The sequence below is a fragment of the Sturnira hondurensis genome, unplaced genomic scaffold (assembly GCF_014824575.4).
Source record: "Sturnira hondurensis isolate 20B ecotype Veracruz unplaced genomic scaffold, ASM1482457v3 Scaffold0022908, whole genome shotgun sequence".
Taxonomy (NCBI): domain Eukaryota; kingdom Metazoa; phylum Chordata; class Mammalia; order Chiroptera; family Phyllostomidae; genus Sturnira; species Sturnira hondurensis.
Window position 1 is genome coordinate 10,089,964 of NW_028095539.1, and position 21,759 is coordinate 10,111,722.

Genomic DNA, 21,759 nt, shown 5'->3' on the forward strand with positions numbered 1-21,759 from the left:
GCCCTGGGCTGTCTTGTCCGGTTTCCCGCTGCGCTGGGCCTGTGTGGAGGTGGCTGAGGCCGGTGCCGAGGCCCGGGTGGGGCGAGGGTCACGCGCAGAAGGGGTGGCACGTGATGCAGAGGTCAGGGTGCCCGGAAGACGCAGGTACCGACGGGCGGGGCTCCATCTTCTCCGCCCCTGGCCAGACCCCTCACTGACTCTCTTCTCTTTGCTCCCGTTGCTGGACTCTTGGTAGGAGCTTCACGGGGTAATGCCTCTCCTCCTCCCACCCACACTGCCCACATCACAGCTGCCCCTCGGGGCCCTTGCGTCACCTCATCTCCACTCATCCACCTCCACCTTCCGGGCTGCATGCTGCCGGAGCCATGTCCCCAAGCACCCCCGTGTCCCCACCTCATGGGGGGGCAGTCCCTGGCGAGGTGCGGGGAGCAGGCTGTCCGCATGAGTCTGGAGGCGGGGCATGAGGGCCCGTGGGCGGTTCTGGGTGGACAGCTGGTGTGCGAGCAGAGACAGTGGACACCAGATGCATCTCCTCGTGTCTGCCTCCAGACACGCAGCCTCTTTCCTCGTTTCCCTGGACAAATGCCTCCTGGCAATGCCCAGCCTCTCCCCAGAGAGCTCACCTGCCCTCTTTCCCTGTGAAGGAGGTGCCCCCTTGGCCAGGGTCGGTGACTTGGAGTGAACTGAGGGCACAGGCGAGGCTGGGCCAGGCGGCCTCAGAGCAAGAGCAGGAGCCGAGCTGGGGGCGGGGGGGGCGCAGCCTCGGGCCCTTTGGAGCACAGCCCAGGGGCTGCTGCCGCGGGGAGCCGTCCCCACCTCGGGAGCAGGGCAGGGCCCCCTTCCCCTGCGGCCCTGTGGCACCTGCCATCCTGGGCAGGCCTCCTCTGCCTATCTTCCCTGTGCTTGCCTCGGCGGGAGGCTGGGGAGTGGGTTTGGGGAGGGTGTTAGGATGCTGGGGTGATGGAGGAAGCTGACCAGAACTCAGAGGCTGGGGTGTCCCACCTGGGAGGTGGGCGTTTCTGGGGAGTGTGATGTGACCGTGGAGACCCTGCTGCTCCCAGGGCTTTGGGGTGGGACTGGGGCGCCTGAGGGCCCCACGCCCATGGAGCCTGCCTGGGCCTTGCGGCTCGCTCTCCCCAGAGCTTGGCTGGAGCCTGAGGAGACGGAGGGACCCCACCCTCCCCACATGCAGGTCCCTGAACTTGGGGCGAAGGGGTCTCTGGGTAAGATGTGTTGGGGCTTCAAGTCCTGAACCTTCAGCCACAGCCCACGCCTCGTGGGCCTCCTTGGCCTTGCTCCTGGGGATGGCCTCCTGCACCCTCCCTCTCCTCGGTGTGACGTCATTTGGAGGAGCCTCTGGCACTGACAGAGGACAGGCAGGGAGACCAGACTCCTACAGGCTCCCGCCAGCCCACCTCCCTCTCCCTCCTACACTCAGGCAGGAGCTGCTTTGGGGGTGGGAGTGTCTGGGGTAGCGGGTTCTTCCCGTCGGGGGCTCTGCACTCCCCGCCCTGTCCCCCCGCCACTGTGCCACTGACCTGGCCCTCGTCCACTCTGACGAGGCCTCTGTGGTGCCTGCACGGCCAGGGCCTCCCTGCCCCCGGGTCTTCGTCCCCGGGGAGTGCAGCCTGAGCCCCAGTGGCTTCGTGGGGAGGGACGCGGGGTGCATCCTGCTGTCTGCATGTGTGACTCGCCTTCCAGAGGATCCAAAGGGAAAGACATCAACACCATCAAGTCCCTGCGTGTCCTGCGTGTCCTGCGGCCCCTGAAGACCATCAAGCGGCTGCCTAAGCTCAAGGTGGGGGCCTGGAGTTGGGGCTCTAGGAGTGTGGGGGCCACCTGCACCTGCCCGGCATGCACACACATGTGCGCCTGCACATGTGTGCGGCTGTGCACGGGCAGGGCACATGCGTGTGTGCACAGACATGTTGCACGTGTGCACAAGTCACTGGCCTTGTCCTGCTGCGGCTTCCGTGGGGGTGGGGGTGCGCAGAGCTGAGGGGCCCCCCATGCTGGGTTTTCTCAGACCATGCGTGGTGTGGGTGGGGCGGGCCCTCTGCTCTCTGGCCCTCGCCGCAGGAGGGCTGGCTCCCAGCAGTGACCTGCAGTGCAGGTGGGACAGCGCTTCGTCCGGCTGCTGTGCCAGGGGAGACCGAGGGCTGTGGGACCCCCGGCGCGGCCGCGGGGCAGGGCAGGGGTGGCTGAGGTTCCGGGAGAAGAAAGGAGTGCATCCAGCACTGCATCTGCTGCCCATGTACCCAGCCCCGTGGGAGGTGCCCTCTGTGCTTGAAGCCCTTAATTCCCCCTCAGTGTCTGCTGTTGGGTTGAGGCAGCTCGGGGTGCTGGCCTTGGGGACAGAGGCAACATGGCCCAGGGCATTTCCCAGAGCCTGCATCGGGGGCAGCAGGGGCCAATGAATGCTGTGCGGGGGTGGGGGGGGGCTGTGGCTGCGCTGGCTGCTGTGTCTCGGCAGGAGGCTGGGCATCTGCTGTTCTGCACTCGAAGTGGGACGGGGCGGCTGCTTGGCTCAGAGAAGCAGGGGCCAGGGCCGGGTCTTTTGGACCGGGAGAGGGGAGCTCCCAGGTGGGGAAGAGGCTGAGAGGAAGCGTGAGGGTCAGGGCCCACCCAGCGCGGCCCGTGTGGAGCTGCGGCAGCATCGCCACTGTTCGGCCCACGTGTGTCCCGTGGGGTGGGAGCCAAGTGTGGCCTCTGGGAGGCCCAGGAGCAGGAATGGGGGCTGGCCGCACCCTGTCCTGGCTGCTGTCCCTCCGGGTCAGCCCCTCCTGACTCAGGCCTGCCAGGCCCTGGGCCATCCCTGCTCCGTGGCCCACCTGCACCGTGGCCCTCTCTCCTGAGAGAGAGGGCAGTGGGCGCCCTGGTGGTCACGGGCCTCAGGGCCACACAGGGCCCTGCCGTGCCTGGGCCCCGAGAAGGCCCTGATCCGGAGGGTGCACCCTGCCCCCCCAGGCCGTGTTCGACTGTGTGGTGAACTCCCTGAAGAACGTGCTCAACATCCTCATCGTGTACATGCTCTTCATGTTCATCTTCGCTGTCATCGCCGTGCAGCTGTTCAAGGGCAAGTTCTTCTACTGCACAGACGAGTCCAAGGAGCTGGAGCGGGACTGCAGGTGCCGGGGCCCCGGGGCGGGACCGGCCTCGTCCGGGGAGGCTGGGGAGCTGCTCGGGGCTCTGCGGACCCCGCAGGGCTGGGCTGGCCCTGAGGTCGGCAGGGTGCCTGCCCGGATGGCCACAGCCACTGGGCCCGGCCCCACTGCAGACCCGGAGAGCCGCCGTCGGGTCCGTGAGGCGGAGGCGGGCCTGCTGGCCTTGCGTGCCGTGCCCAATGGGCTCGTGGGTGGTTCCTGCGTGAGGCCACGCGAGCCACCCAGGTGGACCGCACTCGTCACCTCTTGTAGCGGCTGCCACGTCCCTGAGGAAAACTGAGTCCCACCAGTGTGGAAGGGGTGCTGACGGCCATTTCTTCCCGCCTTTCTGGGGAGGGGTCGGGGTATCGCACCCGGGCGGTGCCTTTGCCCAGGCGGACTGACTGCTGGCATGGCCCTGTCCCCGGGCGTGTCTGTGCCGGCTGCTGCCCCTTTGTCCTGTGTGCACACCTGCCTCCCCCTTTCCAGGCGGGACAGGCTCTTCGGGCAGAGGTGTGGCTGTGGCCCTGTGGGGCTTTCTCTTAATTCAGTGTCTCTCGCAGGACAGGTGCCACCATGGTTGGCCTGGTTTCCACTCCTCCCGTGCAGGACTCCGTCCCGTTTCAGAAACCCACNGGTATCGCACCCGGGCGGTGCCTTTGCCCAGGCGGACTGGCCGCTGGCATGGCCCTGTCTCCGGGCGTGTCTGTGCCGGCTGCTGCCCCTTTGTCCTGTGTGCACACCTGCCTCCCCCTTTCCAGGCGGGACAGGCTCTTCGGGCAGAGGTGTGGCTGTGGCCCTGTGAGGCTTTCTCTTAATTCAGTGTCTCTCGCAGGACAGGTGCCACCATGGTTGGCCTGGTTTCCACTCCTCCCGTGCAGGACTCCGTCCCGTTTCAGAAACCCACCAAGGGCGGGACGGGGCCTCTTACGTGGGCCCCTTGGAGTTGTGTTTTTGCCTCTCATCTTTCGATTGGTGGGCGCCTGGAGGGAGACCCCTGCAGCCCAGCACTGTGTAACTGTGTATTTGAGAAGACCGAATTCTTTGTTTTTTCATAAAAGTAGCTACGGTGTAACTCGTGCACCATCAAAGTCACCCACTCTGGAAATGTGCGATTTACGGGTTTCGGGAAGTTCCCAGACACGCGTGCTGTCTCTACTGTCCGTTCGAGATGCTCTCGTCCCCTGAAACCGCAGTGAGCCCACCCAGCCTGGAGTGCGCCCCACCCCCACACCAGCCCCCAGCAGCTGTGATGAGAGCTGTGCTGTCTCCGAAGCTTTCTGTCCCAGACGTCCCCGAGTGTGTGGTCCAAGTGTCCCCGAGGCCATCCTCCCTGTGGACTGGTGCCAGTTCATGGGGACAGAGGCGGCTCTTGTGTCTCCTGAGTGGATACCTGCATGGGGAGTGGGTGGCCGCTCTGTTGGCCCTTCTCAGGCAGTGCCAGGCCGTTTCCCAAAGTGGCTGGGGGGCCACGTGCCCCCCAGCAGCCCGTGAGGGTCCTGCTGTCCCCATGTCTTCGCCAGCACTTGCTCTTTTCCTTTTTCGAAGTTCTGTGGTGGCCATCCTGGTGGGTCGAGGTGGCGTCTCTGTGGTTCTGACGTGCGTCCCCCTCGTGAGCAGTCCTGCCCCCCGTCTGCTGGCCGTCTTTCTGTGGTCTCGGGGAGGTGTTTACTGAGACCCTGGACCAGCTTTAAACACGCCAGTCGTGGTAGTTCTCTGTTCCAGACACGGCTCCGTGAAGGGCTGATGCCCCTCAGCGGTTCCGCCCCGTTCTGTGTCTCGGACGTGCCCTGGGGCACACGGGCGTTGTCCAGAGAGTCCTGTGTGTCTGGTTCTCTGCTGCTGCTCCCGGGCTTGGTGTCGGGTCCAAGAGTCCGTTTGCAAACCAGAGGCCCGCGGTTTCTTCCAGGACTGTTAAGGGTATAGCTCTGGCATGCAGGCTACTTGTCCGCTGGGGGTTAGTTTTGGTGTGTGGTGTGGGCTGTGGGTCCCACATCACTCTTCTGCGCGTCCACACCTAGTTGTCCCAGTGCCACCTGTTGGGAGAGACTTTTCTTCCTCCGCTGAGTGGACAGCACTTCCCAAAAGTCCTTTCACCATCATCGCACAGGTTTGCTGGACCCTGTCCTAACCTCTGACCCCCTGTGTCCCTCCCCAGGGGCCAGTACCTGGACTACGAGCGGGAGGAGGTGGAGGCCCAGCCGAGGCAGTGGAGGAAATACGACTTCCACTACGACAACGTGCTCTGGGCCCTGCTGACCCTGTTCACGGTGTCCACCGGGGAGGGCTGGCCCGTGTGAGTGCTTGTCCACTCGTCAGGCCGGCGGGGGTGGGGGCGGCGGGCAGGACCAGCTCTGTGTGGCTTTGGTCGTTCATGGCGCCCGAGGCTCTGGCTCCTGCCCGGTGAGACGCAGCCTGGCCCTCAGGCCATCCAACCGCAGAGTCCCCTGTGGCGAGCTAAAAGTCTGTTTGAGCTGCCGGAGGCCGAGGGGCACGGGCTGTCTCCCCGTGTCAGGCCACAGGCTGCCATCAGGTAGCTGGAGGGTGCTGGAGTTCAGAGCCACACTGAGCAGCAGGGAGTCAGGACAGGTGCTCAGGCCAGAGGCTCCCTGCTCAGCCCCGGGGACCCTGGAGCACGTGCACCCAGCCGTGTGTGTGTGTGTGTGTGTGGGCTGGGAGTGAGCGGGTGAGCTTGGTGGGGCGGGCGAGGTGGAACCCTCGGTGGGCCCTCGGGCCCGTGGAGTCTGCCCCACGAGGGTCTCCTACAGCCCTGTGGGAAGTGCCCCAGCCACCGCGAGACAGCACCTGGGGCGGGGGCTCGGGCCCCTGCGTGGCAGGGCCGTCTGTGGGCTCAGGCATGGGAGCCGCACCAGGTGCCAGTCTGACTTGCTGGGGGCTGTGCACCGTGGTGGCCCTGACCCTGGTGCTCATCCTCGGCCCAGGGTGCTGAAACACTCCGTGGACGCCACCTACGAGGAGCAGGGCCCGAGCCCCGGGTACCGCATGGAGCTGTCCATCTTCTACGTGGTGTACTTCGTGGTCTTCCCTTTCTTCTTTGTCAACATCTTCGTGGCCTTGATCATCATCACCTTCCAGGAACAGGGGGACAAGGTGATGTCCGAGTGCAGCCTGGAGAAGAACGAGGTGGGCACTCCGTCTCGGCCGTCAGTGTGCCACCTGCTAAGGCTCAGCCGGGCCCTGAGGGGGATGGGAGGGAGCTCGGGGCCCCGTGTGTGCGTCCCTGCCGGCCCAGCCGCTCGGCCAGGGTCCCCAGAGGAGGCTGAGCTGCAGGCGCCGCTCTCCCCGAGCAGAGAGCCTGCATCGACTTCGCCATCAGCGCCAAGCCCCTGACGCGGCACATGCCCCAGAGCAAGCAGTCCTTCCAGTACAAGACGTGGACGTTTGTGGTCTCGCCGCCCTTCGAGTACTTCATCATGGCCATGATTGCCCTCAACACCGTGGTGCTGATGATGAAGGTGGGTCTTCGCTGGGGGCAGGGCTGCGGGGCCGTCAGCCTGGTCAGCGCGCTGTCCGTCAGTCCCGGCCCCTGCAGTGGGAGTATGTGACGCATGGGGACGGGTGTCCTGGTCTGGGAGGTGCTGGGATGGGAGCCACAGTGGTCCCCATCCCGCGTGGGGACCTGGGGCCACCGAGCCCGGGGCCCACAGCTCCCATTCTGGGCAGTTCTACGACGCACCGGACGAGTACGAGCTCATGCTGAAATGCCTGAACATGGTGTTCACGTCCATGTTCTCCATGGAGTGCGTGCTGAAGATCATCGCCTTCGGGGTGCTGGTAGGTGTCTGGGCCCCTGGGCCACACCACCTTCGTCCCGGCTGCCCTCTGCAGCGGGGCCTTGGGGGTTTCTGGCCTGGAGCTGGGGGGCCCCGAGCCCCAGAGCACACATGGCAGAAGCCCCCTCCCGACTCTGCCCCCGCCTGGCTCCTGGGGGCAGGGGGCACAGGGGTGTCTGCGTGCCCTGCCTGGCACTGTCCCCCCAGTGTGGCCTTGGCCCCCTTGCCCCTTCTTGACCAGGGCCCCCCCGGTACCCTTCCTGGTGGAGTCCTCACTGCCCTTGTTTCTCTCTAGAACTATTTCCGAGATGCCTGGAACGTCTTTGACTTTGTGACTGTGTTGGGAAGTATTACTGATATTTTAGTAACAGAGATTGCGGTAAGTACCATTTCTTGACCCCGCTCTGGGGCCCCAGAGTGATTTCCTCTCGGAGGGCGGCCCCCCTCTCCGGGCAGGCACACCCCGGAGCCTGGGCCGCGGGCTCCCCGCCACAGCTGCAGTCCGGGGCCTCAGTGCCTCTCAGGAAATGCTCCTTCTGGGTGAGAAAACATTCCCGAAATGTCTGCTTGGCTGGCAGCGGCGGCTCACGGTGACAGCTGGCTGGGGAGGCCAGGAGTCTTCGAACTTGTGTGGGTCTAACGACTCGGCACTGAGAGCATGCAAACTGAGACCGATGAGAACTCGGAGGGTTTTCTGCAGCTTCGCTTTATAGACGAGACTGGAGATGTGACCCTTGTCACACACACATGAGTCACGTTCAGCCACAGACACTGGCTGCAGTGGCCACGTTTCCAAGGGTCTGAACCGTGAAACCTGCTCTCTGAGTGCAGTACCCGACGTTGGGGTTAAATGGCAGCACATCTTCATGTGGCCTCGGGGGGGGCTCTCCAGGAGCAGACACGGGGGCGAGGGGAAGGCAGCTCACAGGAATGTTCCAGCAAACCGGCACAGGGAGGTTGGGGGACGAGGGGAAGAGGCAGCGTCGGGGGCTGAGCCCGGGTGGGTCACAGCTCAGAGCCGGGAGCCCTGCCTTGTGTCCCCCAAAGGCTCAGTCCTCAGACACCAGTAGGAAGGGGCTCCTGCAGCCCGAGTTCTGGGGGGAAGGGACAGCAAGTGTCACCCTTGTGAGGCCACACAGGGCAGGGACATCTGTGTACCAATCTAGCCCACTCCGCTCTGCCCAGGCCTCACATGGTGTCCATCTCAGTCACCTTCCCAGGTGGGGCCGGTCACCCGCTCAGAGGAGAGGGCTGGTGTAAGATGTCTGTCACCACGGTCCTTCTGCGCCCTTTTGGGAGGCCCCTGACCTGGCGCCAGGCTCCCACTGGTCTGGGGAGGGGACTGGCTCGCTGTGCACCCGGGCAGCTCTAGCTGCCACCCTGGTTCCATCGTGGTTCAGAGCAGTCACAGGAGCGTGTAGGGAGGCCCAGGGAGCCCCGGACCCTGCCAGGGATGGCCGTGCTGGCCCGTGTGGGAGCTGGGCTCTGCACTCGCTGCTCCCGTCCCTGAGCCAGGAGCTCTGGAGCCCCGACCCCGAAACATGTGGGATGATGGGCGGAGTCCCCGGGTCCCTCGTGGGCGGGGTGACCTCCAGGTCTAGCCTATTCCCTGCCTGAGCCACGCGTTTCTACATTCGGACGCCCAGCACCGACGTAGCCACTGGTTTGTGCTGAAGGGTGGGAGGCACGTCGCCAAGCTAGCGCTTTATCTGTGCCTCCTGAGCGGTGGGCAGCATGCCAAGCAGCGGGTCCTGGGGCCGCTGCCCTGCGCTCACCCTCTGCTGCCCAGAACCCGTTGTGTGGAACCCGGGCCCGTGAGGCCGACCCGAGAGCTGGGCTGAGGCTGTGCAGGGTGGCGGGTCCCATGCAGGCAGCTCACCCCAGCCCCACAGGTCAGTGGCCCCAGCCTCCCACCCAGAGTCCTCGAGGACCTGCGCCCGCGCCTGCTGTGTGCCCTGCATGGACTGCAGCCGCGGAGCCTTGCTAGACAGAGCCCAGCTGCTGGGCCCAGGCAGGGTCTTCACCTGGGCCTTTGAGGCCTGTCCTCTGTGGGCCCCTGGAGCACCGGGCTGCAGACTTGGCGTCGAGGCCCTGCAGCCCGAGCCCTCGGCAGGGCGTCTGTGTGTGTGCAGACCTGCTCGGGTTGGTCTGGAGGTCTCCTCCCCAGGCCTGGGGCCCTGTCACCCTGACCCCCGGCAGCTTGCTTCTCCACACGCTGTGGCCACCCAGGCCTAGCACCCAGAGCTGTCTGCACTGTGGGCTCTCGTGGGGCCTGCACCCACGCGTCCGACCAGCCCCTCCCTGAACCAGGTTTGCAGGGGCATCGCCGGAGGTGTGGAGGGCAGGGGGCAGTGAGTGAGGAGGAGGGCCAGGTGTGGGGTATGGGCCAGCGGTGTCCGACTGAGCCCTGCGTCCTGCTGGGGCCCCGTCCTGGGTGTGGCGCCTGCACTGTGCGTGGGGTCGCACTCAGGAGGGCAGGCCGCGGCGCCACAGATGCGCAGTCTCATGGGCAGACTGTCGCCAGGCCAGCAGGGGTGGCCCCCTCACTGGGGACTGTTCACCCTGTTCACCGGGCCCCTGTAGCGTCTCTGCCCACCACAGACAGCCTCTGAGTCTGAGGGGCTGCTGCGTCCGCACACCAACGCCACTCACCGTGCTGGTTGCCTCTTGTTGCACGATTCCCCCTGAGATGTGAGGAGAGACCCCCAGTCCCCCACACCTTCCTGCAGAGAAGAGGACACGGGGAGTACACCCTGTTTGCATGCAGCCGATTTAAAACAGAGTGAGAAGGGAGGGCTGCAGCCCATGCCCACTGGTCACGCCAACATGTGGAATTCCGAAACGCGCTCTGCACATGCCCACCGTCCAGGGAGGGAGGACAGGCGCATCCCGGACGCAGGGCTCTGCCTCGGAGTTGCGGCTGAGCCGGCTGCGAATGTGGTCCAGTCGTGGCTGCAGAGGAGACGCCCAACCAAGTGCAGACTTTATTCCTGATTTAAAAAAAAAAAAAAGCACTAGCAACCTAGGAATCACTGAGTGGATGAAGAGCAGTTACCAGAAAATTCCACGAGAACACTGTCTATAATGGCCAAGTTAGGAGAGAGCGTCCTTCTGAGCCGGAAGAGGACAGCGTGGGCAGTGAGCAGCCTTCTGGTCGGCACTGCGGCCTGGGTCCTGGTCAGTCCCGGGGCGGGGGGGGTGGGGTGCAGGGGCTCTGCTGTCTGGCTCCCCGCTGGGAATCGCGCCTGCCACGCTGCGGCGTTCCGTAAATCCCTGTCGGTGAGTAGACAAGGAAGAGAGAAAACACCCTATGGCAGAGACGCCGAGGCCTCACTCACTCACCCTCTGGGGCCGATGCCCGGAGCCCCGGGAGGCCGAGGAGAGGACATGAGCAAGGCAGCTGCGTTCCCCGCCGCACGGCCTCCGGACGGCAGGCCTAGCGTGGAAAATGACTGAGCTTTATTGAAAGAGATTAAGGAGACTTAAGGGGATGGAGTTATTTACACTAATTAGTAAGTAGGGTCCATTTCAGAGAGATGACAGTTTTCCCCACATGGACCTGCAGATTCAAGGCAATTTCCATCAAAATACCAGTGATTTTGTCTGTTTGTTTTGGAACTTGAGCTGCTTCTAAAATTTATAAGAAGGAGCAAAAGCTCCCAGAATCAAGATACTGAAGAAGGAGAAGGTCCTGCCGGGGTGTGAGAGGCCGCTGTTCGCACCTCGATGTGACCCACCGAGAAGTCGCAGCTGCCAGCCCGGGGAGGGGCCAAGCTGGCGTCAGAGCCCAGCACCAGCGGAGCTGGGTGGGACCCGTGGTTGACGTCGGGTCTCAGCTTACACTGGCCCCAAAAGTCTCCTCGAGTGGACAAGAAGGCTGAAGTATAGAAGCAGGCCTTTAAAACCCTTAGAAGAAAATAGAGAATATCTTTAAGTCCCTGGGATATGGACCGACTTGTACGCAGGAGCCGGAACTGGAAGAAAGAGCCGGAGTGAAGAGCTTCTGTGGCTCGGGAGAGGGAAGGGCGTCCCGTGAGCAGGCGACGCCGGCCTCCCGTCCCTTCACGCCTGCCTTTCCAGGCAGCGTTGCGGTGCCGGCGTGTGTCGGAGGTCGGCACCTCCGCCCTTCACGAGCCTCCTCCTTGTGGGACGCACCGGAGAGGCATGGGGTAGGGAGCTTTGACAGTGTGTCCGGAGGTCGCACTAGGCATCACTGGGATGGTGACATCCGATGGGAGGCTCCTGGGCTTGTGAGGGAGCCCAGCAGGGAGACCTGCAGAGGCTCAGCAGTCGGTCGGCCCGGGTTTTCCAGTCACTGGGGTGTTTTCCCCAGCTGCTGTCGGCCGCTGGTTGGTGCTGCTGGGGCAAGGGGCCTGGGAACTGTCTCGGGAGAAAGGTGGGGGTGCTGGTGGTGGGTGTGGGTGTAGTCAGCCCAGCACAGCTGCCGAGGGCCAGGCAGAGGGGCAGGGCTGACCAGTGGTCAGGCTCCCAGCTGCCCATGGACAGGGATGGGTGTGGAGCTGAGGCAGGAGTGACTGACCTTTCGGTCTGAGCACTTGGAAGGACGGACCACTGTGAACTGAGGTGAGAAGGAATGAGAGTGACACAGGTGTGATTTGCCTTCTGAGGGTGTCAGCCCACAGGCAGCTGGATGGAGGGCCTCCTGCTTGGCGGGGAATCCAGGCCAGTGATGAGGTCAGGGGCTATGAGCACGCAGTTTGTGCCAGAGCTATGAGGCTGGTCAGGGGGCAAAGGGTGACAGCTGAGTTCCAGGTGCACCAGCATTTGGGGGCAGAGGCATGGCCAGAGGGCACAGGCTTCTGGAGCTGCGGGCCTCGGCGAGTGTCCAGAGTGTGCCAGGCTCTTCCAGGAATCAACAAGAGACACACCCAAGTGTGAAGGTGGCAAACAGTCTGAACGGGATTTTATAGAAAAACCTAAATGGCCAGTTTGCACAGGAAGAGGTGCTCCGCCTTGTCTGTGTCCCAAGAAATACGAAGTGAAACGACACGGAGATGCCGGTTTGGCAAAGCCAAATGTAACAGTGCCCTTGCCGGTGCGGACGCTGCTGGACACAGGCGGACTGCAGCCTGGCAGCCTCACCCAGGTCCTTGAGCCGGAGCCATGTCTGTGCATGTGGCGATGGGCACACGCGTGAGCTCACAGCAGTGGTGGGGCTTCTGTTCACGGTCCACGCACAGGCAGCCCACGTCCCAGAGGCACTCATGGCACAGTCCCAGCACCAAGGTCAGGGACGGGCAAGGAGCCCCATTTTAAGAGTTTGTGGTGAAACAATAAAGACAGACAACTGTTCCCGAGAATTAAGGGCAAGTCCACCTGGACAGGAGGGAGGGAGACGGCCCCAGAGATGATGGTCGGGTCCCCCTAAGCCAGGAGATGAGTATGTGGCTCTGTTAATTACTTTTCTTCTAACTGTGTGTGCATGCCTGTATTTACAGAGTCTTTTCTCTGAGGTGCGTTTCAGGGCTTTTAAAATGGAATGATCTGAATAACCCAGGAAAAAAGCTGAAAACTGCCATTTACTCAAGAAAAAAAAAATCAAGATTGTCCCCAACCTATGGCGCTGTGGCCTCGCCTGGAGGCTGTCCCTTCCCGGTGCTCCTCACAGGACGGTTGGCCCCCAGTGAAGGGACACAGGCACTGAGCTCCCACCCACATGGGTGCCACTCTGGGGGCTTCCGTGCGTACGCATCTTCACCAAGGGGGTAGTGCTGGAGGGCCTCAAAGGAGAGGCAGGCAGGGCACCCGGCCCTCGGTGCAGACAGGACACCTCCTCCAGAGAGACCGGCGGTGGGTGCCTGGGGGTCCAGTGCCTGTCCCTCAGCAGCTGGACACTCAACCCTGGCGGCAGGTGGTCGTCTCAGACCACCGTCACCCTGGAGGTCCCGCAGGGCCGGTGGGCGGGCTGAGAGGGTGGGTGGTGTGGAAGCTCACCGCCCTCGCTGGCGCCGGGGTGCCACACCCCTCACCGCTCGCTCTGCACAGAGGAAAAAGGCAAAAGGAAGCCGTCCTGCAGGTCCGTGGTGTTTTCCTCCCATCTGTAGTCACTTCATGCATTACTTGGCGATGCACTCTTTTCTTCCTTCGGCAAAAACACGCGTGTCCGTCCCCACCCCCGACTGGAAAGCAAGCTGGAGCAAGCAGGGTCGCATGGAGGACGCACTCCAAGCTCATAACTGACATTGGTGTCTTTGCCTGGAAAGAAATCAGTGCCTGGGCCTCATTCTGAATTTGCATTACAAACAGGAATGCAAATGAGCACCTCTGTCTGCAGAACCCCCCCGGGTTCCAAAGCGCTGCTTTGGTGCATTTTAAGGAAAGTAATACCCAGTTTACCAAAATGCTACAATTTTCCAGTGAAGTATTTGGAGTTTCGGTTTTGCTTGTGTTGATGACTCATTTTCTCCTTGTTTTCTGTTTTCTGTTCTTGACCCCCCCTCACCTACCTGCTGGCTCGCGCCACCCAACCACCACGCACTGCGAACATCGTGTCTCCGTCTGCATGTCTCGCCTGCTGCTCGAACGCCCCAATTTGTAAATAACGCGCAAACATCCATCCATGAAAACACCACACGTAGGAAACGGTTGGTCTCCTGACTCTAACGGTCCTTAAGTCTCCTTGCCTCGCTTGCTCTGCCTGGCCGTGTCCCGAGAGTCCTCTCCTGGGCACACCGGGCGTGTGGTCAGAGCCTGGCCTCACTCACCCCGGCCACATGCACGGTCCCCGGGGGCTTCCGAGCTGGAACAGGCTTTCCTGCTGGGGTCGGCTCAGAGCCGGGGAGGTTTCACAGGACGTGAGTCTGGACCTGCTCCCCACAGAGTCCATGGTTTCTGCTGCCGGCTCCACTGGCAGATGCGAAGGTTCTGTCTGCCCAGTGGCCTCTGACCGAGTCTCCCTGGTCTCCTTCCTACAGCCCCTCCTATACGGGGTCAGCCTGGGGCCAGGGCTGGGGACTGCGGCCTGTGTCCCTGACTCAGGAGGGCATGTGGGGCCTGGCTGAGGAGGAGGAGGGCCCGTCCCTGGACGCCGCAGAGCTTGGGGCTCACCACCCAGGCGCCTCGGGTTAGCGTGTGTGCGCCGAGCTGGGGGACCCGGGGGGCTGACCTTGGGCCTCCGCCAGGTCTGCAGGAATGTTCAGAGGAGAGCGGCCTGGGGAGCAGACCGCCCCCAGTCCGCGTCTGCAAAGTCACGTGATGTCGCTTCACGTTTCTGGAAAAGCGTGTCCCAACCAGATGGAAAGTCAGTTTGGAGAAATGACAGCTGGTGCTCCCCAGGCTCCGACACGTGTCACTCAGTGCCCCCCGTGTGGTGACGGGCACATGTGTCTGGGCAGAGTCTCTTTCCTTGTCAGCCCCCACGAGGACAACCGAGCAGGAGTCGGGCCTCCACACATGGCTGACCTCACCGTAGCACACCTGCTCAGGTGTCAGGGGCCCCTGATTGGCTGTGACCTTGACCAGCAACAGTGATGTGCTTGGATGTGGGAGATGCTCGCATTGGCCTAGAGTCAGCCCATCACCTTGTGGGGTGTTTCACAGCCCAGTGGGCTGTTAGGTCCCATTTTCAGTGACCCCTCCTCACCTGGGCAGGGGACCCCTGTGTGGCTCATCCACCACACTGAGGGGGCAAAGAGATGCCCTGCAGTTCTCCAGGCCTTTGCCGACTCAGGTGGGCACAGTAAGCCAGGGCCTGGCTTTGGAGTAGGTGCAGCTTCTCCCCAGTGCCACAGAAGCCATGGACTCGGGGGTGGGGGGGCAGGGCAGGTGTGTCCACCTCCAGGGGGCGGGGCTGAGGCCAGAGGGGGCCGTGCACCACCGTGGGGAGGCTGCCATGTGCCGCCCCGCCCTGCATGCAGCCGCCCTGCCGCCCGCCTCTCATGCTGCACTTGGAGCATCCGTGTGCTCTCGCCGTCCGTCCTCATGGCTCTCCAGGGCTGTCTGTCTGTTGCCACCCCCACCCCTCTCCTGAGTGCCCTGAGTCCCAAGAAAGAAGCCTGGGCAGGGGTGGGAGCTAACAGGATGGATCAGCCCCTGCCTCCTCAGCACACAGCCTGCCTTCTCACCTGAGTTGGCATTGCCCCGGAACCTTCTGGAAGTCTGTCTGCCGGCTGCCTGAGCAGACTGCTCAGAGCCAGGCAGGTGCTGACTGTTAGCACCTTCTGGCCGCTCTGCACCCACCTGAGCAGGTGGTTTCCGAGAGGAGGGCTCCACAGGCAGGCACTTGGCTGCCCCCTCAAGGGGCCGTGTCGTCCTGCCCCACGCGCAGTGGCCCTGTGCACCCCGCGCCATCCTCCTAAGGAGACTAGCCCACTGAGAGTCCTCAGGGTCCTGGGCCGCAGATGGGGCGAGGTGTCCCGTGGCCACCGTGCCCCTCGGGGCCTCTCCCCGGCACGAGCGAGTGAGGGGCTGTGGGCAGCCTGCACCCCTGGTCCCACCGGAGAGCCTCTTCTGCTTCTCAGTAGCCGGGAGCACAGTCAGCTGCCCCGTGGCCCGTTGAACCCCTCCACTTCACGTCACTGTCCAAAACCCATCCTCTCATGAGCCACGTGCTGTGCAGCCACAGGTCCCTCCCCAGCAGAGGCCAGGTCCCTGCCACCCACTGGGAACCGGAGGTCAGCCCCTGAGAGTGTAGGCGCCCCAGGGAAGTGGCAGACAAGGTGCAGGTTGGGGCCGGAGGACCACTCCCATCCCCTCTGGTGGCCACTAGAACCAGACAGGCAGCCCTGGAGTGAGGCCCAGCCGCACGCTGCCGCCATCAGCCTCTGTGTTCTGCCCTGTTCCACCCCGAATCCGGCGGTACAGCCTGTCTGAGCCCACACCGCCCGTCCTTGGGGGGTCGCATAGTGGCAGGAAGCTGCCCTCCTTTGGGCTGTATGGCCCCAGTCTCGGGGGTGGGAAGCTGCCTGGTCCACATGCACCCCAACTTCTCAGGGGCACTGCCCAGGCCTGGCTCTGAGAGGGAAGCACCGATAATTCAGTGTCCCCGGCCAGGTGGAAGCCTCGGTCCCAGGTCCTCTGTGGAGGCCAGAGGGTACTGGTTTATTTCTGTGGATTTCAAACCCCTTGGAGGAGGGAGCAGTGGTAGGTGTCCGGGCTCATCCAGAGCAGAGACCTGTTTGTGGCCCTCGAGGTGGCTTCCATGGTGTGAGCAGCGGGACCTCAGCACTCACCTGCTAGGTGACCCGTCTACAAGGGATGGGAGAGGCCCCAGAGCACCTGTCCACCCCGGCGGGGTCCCGGGGGCAGGGGCCTCACTGGCTGTGTGGGGAAGGGCAGGTCCCTTGAGAGGCGCTCCTGGAAGCAGCAGCCCTGCCCAGCCCCGGGCTGCAGGTGGTCTCCCACGCGGGGGACAGCAGTCCCGCCTGGCAGCAGGGAGCCGCTTGGGAGACCTCTCTGCTGGCCCGCCCCCCGCGGGTGGGGTCCGTCTCTGACCTGCTGCTGCATGAGAATGGGTTTGTGGGGTGTGTTGCACAGAAGGGTTTCTCCTGGCTGACAGTTGCTCAGACCGGAGCGGTGACCTTGTTTTAATCTCCCTGCCCCCCACCTTCCTCTGGGACCCCCGGGGTGCTGGGGCGGGGGGCGAGGAGCAGCTGGGCTACCTCGGGTGAGCCAGAGGCCGACTCCGGAAGGTCAGAGAGCGGCCTTCCTTCCGCAGAACAACTTCATCAACCTCAGCTTCCTGCGCCTGTTCCGCGCCGCCCGGCTCATCAAGCTGCTGCGTCAGGGCTACACCATCCGCATCCTGCTCTGGACCTTCGTGCAGTCCTTCAAGGTGAGGCGGGCCCCGCGGGGAGGGCCGGGCCAGCGCGCTCGCCGGTCAGCACCTGCCGTCCCGGCCCCGTGTGTGAAGACTCGCACGTCGCCCGGACAGCACCCTGTTGATCCGCGTGGGCCCTGCTGCTTTTCGCCCGAGGAAGCGGGCGGTCACCTGGGGGAGGGCCTTGGCCAGTCGGGTGGGTCTGGGGTCGGCCCGGCTGCCGCAGACCCGGGGCTGACGCCCTCCCCGCGCCCCGCAGGCCCTGCCCTACGTGTGCCTGCTGATCGCCATGCTGTTCTTCATCTACGCCATCATCGGCATGCAGGTGCGCACGCCCACGGGCTGAGGGAGGGCCAGGCCACAGCCCTCGGGAGTCGCTGGCACGCCGCAGACGCGTCTGGGAGCAGGTGCCACGTGAGCACCTCGGGAGCCCAGCCCTGAGACAGACTGTTCTGTGGATGGGGAGCACCTGCTCTCGGGGTGTCCCAGGTGCACGGTAGAGGGGCCACTGGGCCCTGCGGTGTTGAGCATCCGAGCTCCGCTGGGGGTGCAGCGGCTAGTCACTGTCCTGGTCCAGCAGCGGTTCTGGGGGACAGCCCTCCACTCCTTTGTGGGGACACGTGGCCGAAGTCCGCAGGGTCAGATCCCACCCCGGCGTGTGTCGTGTCTACCTTGCACGCATGGTGAGGTCTCTCTTCACTTGGCCAGAGACGCTGCATCTGTTACTTGGGAAAATGGAAAAGATATGAGCAGTGTCCCTGTTACAAACCTCTGTCATCCGGCCACGTCCCGTGGAGGGGTGGCAGGCAGGCGGGCCCAGAGGCGGGCGTTTGGGAGGGCCGGTGTGTTAAAGGTGAGCTGAGCACAGGAGGGGAAAGTTCATCTGGGACTGAAAAGTTGTCCTGATTTCCAGGGGCCCAGCCTGACACCCTGTGAGACCACACACTGTTCCTGCGGTGGGCCAGCTGTACAGAAACAAAGTCAGGGGGTCGCTTCCCATGGATTGTGACAATTCATAAATTTTCCAGCTAGATTACAGATTTTTAAAATTAGATTTTATTTATTTATTTTTGGAGAGAGGAGGAGGGAGGGCGAAAGACGGAGAAAAACATCCATGTGTGGTTGCACCTCATGCACCCCCACTGGGGACCTGGCCCGCAACCCAGGCGTGTGCCCTGACTGGGAATTGAACTGGCAACCCTTTGGTTCACAGGCCTGTGCTCAATCCACTGAGCCACACCAGCCAGGGCTCTAGATTCTAGATTTTAAGCTGAGAACTGTTATTGACACGTGCACATTTCTCACCTTGAAAAAATATAAATTGAAATGTGTAAAAGCCCATGGTAGTATTCACCCAGAAGTTTAGAAAGAAGCAGTGAAATGACCTGCCAGAGCTGTTGCCAGTACAGTCCTACGTGCCGCCCCAGGCCACCTGCCTGCCTCCGGGTCCCCCTCCTGGAGGTCACCTGGCCTGTCGTAGGCTTCCTCTGGGCCCTCTCCCGACCCAGGGGCAGTCTGCCAGGCAGCCCCTGTCTGGGTCCCCCGCTGTGCCTGGTCCCGGCTCCAGGGGCGGTGGGCCAGCCTGCAGCCTCCGCCCCCATTTCAGGTTTTCGGGAACATCGCTCTGGACGACGACTCCAGCATCAACAGGCACAACAACTTCCGGACGTTTCTACAAGCCTTGATGCTGTTGTTCAGGTGTGTTGTGAGGGAGGTCACCTAGTTCTGCTCCTAGGGGCTCCTGGGCAGGGGACACCCTGCAGGCAGGTCACCTGGGGGCCTGGGCCAGGGGTGCCTCCCCATCGTGCTGCTGCTCTGGGCTGCAGCCGAGAGCCACCTGCGATGCTGCTGCCCCAGAAGTCTGGGAGGACAGAGATGCCCGGCAGGGCCTTGGGTGGTGTGCTGGCCTCAGCCTCTCCAGTCGCGCACCTTCCTGAGTGCAGGGACCTGTGGGCTCAGGGAGAAGCCAGGCAGCAGGGAGCCGCCTGTGACACAGGTTAGAGCTCAATGACCCAAGGCCCCAGTGGGCTGGAACTGCTGGTGGAGGGCATCTCCGCCTGCCTCCACTGCTCACAGGAGCTGCTGTGCTCTGGGTTCTGGGGGGCAGCCCAGCCCCCTGTTGGAGCCCCAAGGGGCACAGGGCTTATTTCAGCCTCAGGCTTCCCAGGAAGGTGTGCTCAGCACCCCCTGCTCCGCCATACTCAGGCTTTTCTGAGGCTGGGGGCTGTTGATGTGTGAGAACAGAGGAGGGGCACGGGGCGGGGAGGGGCTGTTTCCTGCAGTCTCCAGAGTGTCCCCCACCCCGTGACGAACAGGAAGGACGAGTGCCGTGGAGGGACGTCAGACCCTGACCGCCTGCCTGAGGGTCTCTGAGTTGGGCTGCTGCAGGGCTGCCCTGGGGACCGGCTCCGGTTCTAATCTGGGTGGGGGCAACTCGGACCTCGTTGGGTGGACTGAGCTGTGTGGGAGAGTCCTCTGACCCTCGTTCTCTGTTTCAGAGGAGGGAGCCCCCTGAGGCCCGCCCCCGCCCCGCATAGCGTCTTTCCTCTCGACTTCGGCTGGGCCATTAATTCTATTTCTCCGTCACTAATATCCCTCCTCATGCCACAAAAGATCCGAGGTGTGGGCCTCGGGTGTGAGCCTGGGCTCCACGCCTTCGCTCTCGAAGGTCCTTCTTCCTCCCTGATCTTCGTGTCACACGTGCGCACCCTCACCCATCAGGCATGGCACAGGCTGAACGTCTTCCTTGCAGAAGGCCCTTCGTCCCTGGTCACCATCAGTGGGCACCGGGCCCGGCTTCTGCCCAGGGTGGGACACACGGGTGCACAGAGGGGACCCAAGCCTCTGGCCTGCCTGCGGCCCTAGTGCGTACCTGGCCTCTGTGGCTAGTTGCCTTGGAGGGCCCTTCAGGTGGCTGTCGGGGCGGGGATTCAGGGAGCAGTGGAGGCCAGTGCGGCTGGTGTGGACTGAGCAGCACAGTCTTCGGGGTCAGGAAGGGCGGGCAGCAGCCCCCTGGCGGCTGCGGGCAGTCACATGATTTTGGCTTCTGCCGTGAGTGGCGAGATCTGGCCTGTTTTTTGTGGGGGCGGGGCAGGGCCAGGTGTTGGGGAGCAGCCACAACAACTCAGGCTGAGCCCGGGTGGCGGGAAGCACGGAGGTCTGTTTCTCGCAGGGAGATGAGCTGACGGACGGACAGGAGGTGGTGAGAGGGACAGAGAGGAGGCAGGTGATGGCTGGAGGGGCTGGACCGGCCAGGAGGGGGTGGGGAGTCTGGCCGGCCAGGGTGGCCCTGCGGGGCCCGCCGGGGCGCCTGGTGTGGGCTTCCTCCTGGCATCTAGGCTGGGAGCTGCTTTCGAATTGAAATGAGGCCGTGGAATTTCTGTTGCCTGTGGGCTCTGTTCTGGAAGGAGCCGCCTGTCACCCAGACCTCTCAGCGGCGGTCCTCTGTGGGCGGGCACCCTGGCCTCACCCCGCCCCTCCCCTCAGGAGCGCCACCGGCGAGGCCTGGCACGAGATCATGCTGTCTTGTCTCAGCAACCAGGCCTGTGACGAGCACGCCAATGCCACCGAGTGCGGCAGCGACTTCGCCTACTTCTACTTCGTCTCCTTCATCTTCTTGTGCTCCTTCCTGGTGAGTTCGCCATGATGCCCGTCCGGCCTGTGTCCCATCTCAGTCCCCAGGGCCCCATCTTGTGACCTGTGTCACACTGCGAGCCGATTCTTCAGACACGACCACCGTAGGCACCCTGAAGGGACCACCCAGCCGTGAGCGCCGTGGAGCCCTGCCACGGCTACTGCGCCACGGCGTTGGGCCCTGCCTGCGTGCGGGGGCTGAGCCGTGCGGAGCCCGTGGGATTTGGCTGGAGAGGTCGTTGGGCGGGCAACAGACGGGATTTCATTCCAGGCCCTCGGGAGCCCCTGGGGCACCTGAGCAGGGGTGGGGCCCCGTCGGCCTGCCCTGTCAGGCCCCGCTCTGCTGCTGCTCCTGGTCAGGGAAGCGTGGAGGGAGCAGGGACAGTTGGTGGCAGTGGCCTAGAGCAGGGTGGCAGGGAGCAGTGCCGCCAGGCTGCAATCTAAAGGCGGAGCTGGCAGGATGGGTGACGGAGGGACAGCTGTGTCCTAAGGTTTCCTGGGTGAGTGGGAGCGGCAGGGGTGGGGCTGGGGAGGGAAGCACCCGGGGATGCCGTGCAGACCTCTGGGTGTCAACGTGTCCTCAGCAGTGTGTGGTGCGTCTGTGGGGCCAGACGATGTTCCCCTGGCCCCTCGTACCCAGACCTCGGTCCAGAGACCCCTGGCTGAAGCAGCACCCAGGCTCTCGGCAGAGTGCAGGCTCCGGGGCCTCCAAGACTCCCTGTGTCAGGGTCTCCAGGACAGGGGCCTGTGGGTCTGGGTCTTAACACACGTTGCACGTGACTCTGTGCACACCTGACCCTGAGAAGCCCAGGCAGAGTGCAATTTCAGAAGCCGAAAACTGAGAGGGGCCCGGAGAAGCTCACCGGCGGCCCAGAGGTGGAGAAGCTGTCGGGGAGGCCAGTGGAGAACCAGGGGGGCAGCACCCCAAAGCCGAGGGGGGAATTGTCGACCCGGAAAGGCTGTCGGGCAGTTCAGGAAGATGAGGCAGGCCAAGAGGTACCCACTGGGTGAGGGAAGGTGGAGGCCACTGCGACTGTCAGGAGAACAGGAGTTTGCGAGGCGGGCCCCAGCCTCCTGCAGCAGGTTCGCACCACGAGGCGTGGCGGGCAGCACGGCAGGAGCTGAAACAGCGTGTCTGTGGCCGTGACTGAGCAGGACCAGCCACACTCACTCCTTGGTGCTGTGGGCGGAGAAGGGTGTGGTCCAGACTTGGGGTTTCCCAGGCAAGTCCAAGGAGGGCGAAGAGGGTCGTGTGAAGGATCTCAGTACTGGACCCAGGAGCAAAGCTGGGGACAGAGGGGAGGGACTGGAGGTGGGGGCGCAGGGCCCTGGATCGGGACCTCATGTGGAAGTGTCGGGGGAGGTGAGCCAGAAGGGTGGGTGACATGGGCCAGGAGTGGGACAGCCTGAG

The 21,759-nt window shown here is 63.7% G+C and overlaps 1 protein-coding gene across 2 annotated transcripts in view; it reads left to right on the forward strand.

The window, feature by feature from the left end:
• CACNA1B (calcium voltage-gated channel subunit alpha1 B) overlaps positions 1 to 21,759 on the forward strand; it is a 137,809-nt gene that overhangs the window by 88,094 nt on the left and 27,956 nt on the right. For both annotated transcript variants that reach the window (XM_037036648.1, XM_037036649.1), the window contains exons 25-36: positions 1,702 to 1,798; positions 2,968 to 3,128; positions 5,302 to 5,439; positions 6,086 to 6,287; positions 6,455 to 6,619; positions 6,828 to 6,938; positions 7,233 to 7,316; positions 13,537 to 13,542; positions 16,614 to 16,730; positions 16,975 to 17,040; positions 18,322 to 18,413; positions 20,202 to 20,346. In XM_037036648.1, coding sequence (XP_036892543.1) covers positions 1,702 to 1,798; positions 2,968 to 3,128; positions 5,302 to 5,439; positions 6,086 to 6,287; positions 6,455 to 6,619; positions 6,828 to 6,938; positions 7,233 to 7,316; positions 13,537 to 13,542; positions 16,614 to 16,730; positions 16,975 to 17,040; positions 18,322 to 18,413; positions 20,202 to 20,346 — 1,384 coding nt within the window. The remainder of the gene's footprint in view (positions 1 to 1,701; positions 1,799 to 2,967; positions 3,129 to 5,301; positions 5,440 to 6,085; positions 6,288 to 6,454; positions 6,620 to 6,827; positions 6,939 to 7,232; positions 7,317 to 13,536; positions 13,543 to 16,613; positions 16,731 to 16,974; positions 17,041 to 18,321; positions 18,414 to 20,201; positions 20,347 to 21,759) is intronic.